This window comes from Octopus bimaculoides, chromosome 11 (genome assembly GCF_001194135.2).
Source record: "Octopus bimaculoides isolate UCB-OBI-ISO-001 chromosome 11, ASM119413v2, whole genome shotgun sequence".
NCBI classification, from domain to species: Eukaryota; Metazoa; Mollusca; class Cephalopoda; order Octopoda; family Octopodidae; genus Octopus; species Octopus bimaculoides.
This window is the reverse complement of record NC_068991.1, coordinates 21,278,337-21,283,486: the sequence shown is the minus strand read 5'-3', so window position 1 is coordinate 21,283,486 and position 5,150 is coordinate 21,278,337. Positions and strand designations below refer to the sequence as shown.

The 5,150-nt window shown below is 36.9% G+C and overlaps 1 protein-coding gene across 6 annotated transcripts in view; it reads left to right on the top strand.

Annotated features, from left to right (window-relative positions):
• The window catches only part of LOC106869361 (organic anion transporter 3), a 25,084-nt gene that overhangs the window by 15,763 nt on the left and 4,171 nt on the right, over window positions 1–5,150 (top strand). For 3 of the 6 annotated variants that reach the window (XM_052971584.1, XM_052971582.1, XM_014915090.2), the window contains one exon: window positions 2,004–2,089. In XM_052971584.1, coding sequence (XP_052827544.1) covers window positions 2,004–2,089 — 86 coding nt within the window. Of the gene's footprint in view, window positions 1–2,003; window positions 2,090–4,145; window positions 4,269–5,150 lie in introns of all 6 variants that reach the window. The other 3 variants (XM_052971585.1, XM_014915086.2, XM_052971583.1) reach the window with 3 other exon arrangements.

Below are 5,150 nucleotides of genomic sequence, written 5' to 3'. Positions count from 1 at the left end.
TATTATTCCTTCCCTAAGGCGGTGAGCGGGCAGAAACGTTAGCACGCCGGGCGAAATTAGCGGTATTTCGTCTGCCACTGCGTTCTGAGTTCAAATTCCGCCGAGGTCGACTTTGCCTTTCATCCTTTCGGGGTCGATAAATTAAGTACCAGTTACGCACTGGGTCAATGTAATTGACTTAACCCCTTTGTCTGTCCTTGTTTGTCCCCTCTGTGTGTAGCCCCTTGTGGGCAGTAAAGAAATAGGTATTTCGTCTGTCTTTACGTTCTGAGTTCAAATTCCGCCGAGGTCGACTTTGCCTTTCATCCTTTTGGGGTCGATAAATTAAGTATCAGTTGCGTACTTGCGTCGATAGATTAAGTACCAGTTGCATGCTGGGGTCGATATAATCGACTGGCCTCCTCACCCAGAAACTTGGATCTTGTGCTTAGAGTAGAAACGATTATTATTCCTTCCCTTTTCTTTTCTGCTTTCTGTCTTATGCTTATAGATTTATATGTATGCAGATAGAAACACATGAGTATGTATATGTATGAATATTCGTACGCCTTTATACTTGTATATTTTATGTGTTTGTGTGGATGTGTCTATGTGCGAATGTGTCTATGTGCGGATATATCTATGTGTGAGTGTCTATAGTTTTGCGAGTATTTATATATTTGTAAGTAGATATACCTGCACATGTCTCCATGCATGCATATGTATTTGTACATCGTAAATTCATTAATGTAACTTCCCATTTATTATTATTATCATTATTTTTATTATTATTATTATTATTATTATTATTATTATTATTATTATTATTAATTAATTAATTAATTAATTAATTACGCCCTGGGGTCTACTTAATCCATTTGTATGTCCTTGTTTGTCCTCTCTATGTTTAGCACCCTGTGGGCAATAAAGAAATTAAACAATATTATTATTATTATAATTTTAATTTAACTCTATCTTTTAACACCCGTCTCGCTATCTTACTAATTATTATTTATTTTTGAATAATCACAGCCGATCCTATCATAATTTTAATTTTATTTTTCTTATCTTTACTTTTATATTTATAATTTACTGTTTTCACATACCCTGTCACCCAAATTGTAACGAGAATTACACCATTATATTTTGAAAACTTGTTACCCGATCAAATTTTAATTTTTATACGTGTTTTTGAATTATATCACATCATATATACAATCATCACGTTGATACAGTATTTATCACAACTGTTTCACGAGCTGGAACTTTGAACTGTGAGAGACAGCTCTGTGATAATTTTGCAGCTTTAATAAAAATTATATATATATCCGGGTGTATGTATATGCGTATGTGTATGTATGTATATATATATGTGTACAGATGTATATGCATGTGTATATATATGGGTGTGTGTGTATGTATGTGTGTGTATATTTATATGTATCTATATGTATGCACATATGTATATGTGTGTATGTGTATGTATATATATATATATATATATATATATACATAATTGATATTCAGTTGAATTAGGTACTTAAATCAAGGGGCCAAGGCAATTCGACACAGTTCACGACGCTCGAAGTTAGGCGAATAAATAGCAAATAAGTAACATGGATGTCCAGGTATCCGTGCATTACGACCCCGAAAAGATGAAAGGCAAAGTCGACCACGGCGGAATTTGAATTCAGAACGAAAAGCATTTCGCTCGGCGTGCTAAATTTTCAGTCAGCTCGCCGCCTTACAATAACGGCTAATTGTGATAACAATGAAATATCTTCCTGTAGTGAATGCGTACATTATCTATCTATCTATCTATCTATCTATCTATCTATCTATCTATCTATCTATCTATGTACCAATCTTATCATTCCATGTTTGTGTGTATGCGCATCTGAACACGACTATACGCGCACACACAGATGCCGTATTTAGTTGTGTATAAGATGCGTTCATGTTTCTCTTAATAATAGTGAAATATAATAAAATACGATTGTATCACAACTGATTTTTCTTCTTAGATTTGGTCACAAAGTAACTCTGGAATGTTTCAAGACATTTTCTGCCGTCTGTATTATAACAGCATCGCTGATAAAATTTCTGGCTGGTAACATACTTTTATTGTGTATTCTTTTGCTTATTTTAGTCATTAGGCAGCGGCCATGCTGTGACACCTCTTTGAAGAGTCTACTCGAACATATCGACCCCAGTAGAAATTTTTATAAAGTGTGGTACTTATTTTATCATTGACCTTTTGCTAAACCGATAGGTTATGGGAATCTAAACAAACCACCGCCGGTTGAGTGCACTTGCGCACACACATACACGCACGTGCACACACACACACACACACATATATGTATATATATATGCATACACCCACACGCACACACACACACACACACACACACACACACACACATATATATATATATATATATATATATATATATATATATAATACATTAAAAGTCAGATTGAATCTTGTTTGCTTGCTTGCTTGTTTGCTATGTTACTCAGGCAAACTGGCACATAATGGAAAAATACTATGAATTGTGTCACCCCTGAAATGTAGATACGAACGGAATGAAATAAATTTCGCGTAAATTGGATAAGTAGTTGTGAAGATATTAAAGGTTTTCACGGTGTAAATACTCAAAACGGTGCATAACGGGAAAAGTCTCCGAAATTAACTTGATCTTACATTTTGATTATAGTGACTTGACAACGAAAAATGTTTCTATTTTCGCTTTTGTTAGACATAATATTTTAATCGTTTAGAAATATTTTTAAGTGAATGTGATTTCCAAAATGTAATCTGTTTGTACAATAAGTATTTATATTTTAGCTTTCTTTAAACAGACAATATTTTAATGGCTTTTAAAATTATTACCAAGTGAATATCATTAAAAAATTCCTTTTGGTATATTTTATAAAAGGCCAGTTCGTAACTTCAGTGTGAAATAATTTTTTTCTATAGGTGTTTTTCGAGTGCATTCAACGTATCACATTTCCAAAGATTTGGCTGCAATTGTTAGCACGCACTGCTATCACATCACTGGTATTTGCATTTCGCCCAGTGTGCTAACGATTCTGCCAGCTCATCGCCCTAGCCAGCTCGCCGCCCTACATTATTGGTGCAAGAAGGTTTCCACTGGTGAAAGTCTTCAATGAGAATTGACAAAACCGGCCTAATATTTATTTATTTATTTTTTGGAGATTTCCTTCTCCTAAATAGATTACCAACCAAGATTAAATAGCATCTACCTGCCCATGAGGTAGGCTGTCTCGTGAACAACGTGAGCAAGCTGGAAGATATAGTTCTTTAGGCAGTGAATTAAAGAAGAAAAAAAGAGAAAACAGCACGATTTCTTCAAAGATGACCACGCTCGTCTGCAAGGAACAGTTTAAGCATGTATGTGTATAACAACAACAACAACAACAACAACAACAACAACAACAACAACAACAACAACAACAATAATAATGATAATAATAATAATAATAATAATAATAATAATAATACATTGCTATGTTAGAAAAAAATCAATCTAGCGGAGGAAAAAGGGTGAGTTTACTGTTGAAAAATTTCAATGTCCGTCAAGGACGGACATCTATCCATCCATCTATCCATCCATCCATCCATCCATCCATACATACATACATACATACATACACACACATACATACATACACATATACATGCATACATACATATATACATGCATATATACGACAGGCTTTCACTCAGTTTACACGTACCAAATTTGCTCACAAGTGAATCGGTCGACCCAGGGATATAGCAGAGGTCACGTGCCCAAAGTCTACGCAGTGGGAACGAACAAGGAATCACACGGTTGCAAGGCGAGCTTCTTAAGTGTACAGCCATGCTTGCGTCTATGTTTATTACTGTATCTGTTGTAAAGGGGACAAGGTAGCCGAACCGTTAGCATGCCGGGCAAAATGCTTAGCGGCGTTTCGTCCGTCTTCACGCTCTCAATTCAAATTCCGCAAGGATCGAGTATGTCTTTCAGTTTTCGAGGTTTATTACAGTTTAGAACTGAGCTGAATGTAATCGATCAGTTTCCTTCTCCGCAATTGCTGGCCTTGTGCCAAAACTTGAAACCGTTATTATTATCACTATTGCTTTCTCTTTATCACAGGTTTTGTTGGAGTTCCTGGAGTCTTGCATGCGTAGCGGGCTTACTCACTGCAGCTTACGGTACCATGCTATTCATTCTTTTCAGCTATAATGTTTTCTTGATTATTCTGGCCATGCCAAGGAGGTAAATCTTTTGTAACGGTTCTACTGGGCACTCTATTCCAATTCCCTTTATATTCCTCTTGATGCCTTCTGATATTGTTCCCAAAGAACCAACAATAATTGGCATTATCTTCACCTTCTTCATTTTCCATAGCCGGACTATTTCGTCCTTAAGAGGGTATTAACAATTTGTTGCCTTCCTTCTTGACTATTAGTGGTCAAAGGAGCATGCAGCATCAACTATGTAGCATATATGGTGCACCTTATCCACCTTGTCCACCACCACTATGTCCAATGTTATGCTCTAGTACCCGATCTGTTTGGATTTTGCTAGTCTCCCACTCCACCACTCTTTGCGGTTTGTGCTCATACCAACTCTTGCCTCTCTCTAGCCCCCACTTTTCGCACACTTTTGCTACCTGGTCGTGTCACTACGACTTGAGGTAATTTTGAGCAAGTGTAGAGCATTCGTTCTGATATTGGCAATGGTTTTATCCACTGCATTGCAGATGCAGCACAGCAGAGACATTTGCTCATTCATTAAGTGAGAGAGCAGTATATGCCATCAAAGTGACACTGGGGTAAAATATACGAATCCCATTATACCCATCATGACTACCCGTCGGATAAGGGTACACCAGGCACATGCATCACAACCATATGTGCGCGACATGGTGATCTCATACCAAGGTAAACAGTGCATGACCACGCAGGTGGGGCCCAATTAGAATTTTCTTCAGGTCGAGTAGCCCAACCCGCTCAAAAGGTCCCTGAATAATGTTTGTTTAAGGATGTTGAGCAAAACACCCATGTTTCTAAAGGTGAATTATTCAAACCCCAAAGAACTCCTCTCAACACATGACTATGATGCTCCCCCACTGCTTCTGCTTATGATCAGAGATGC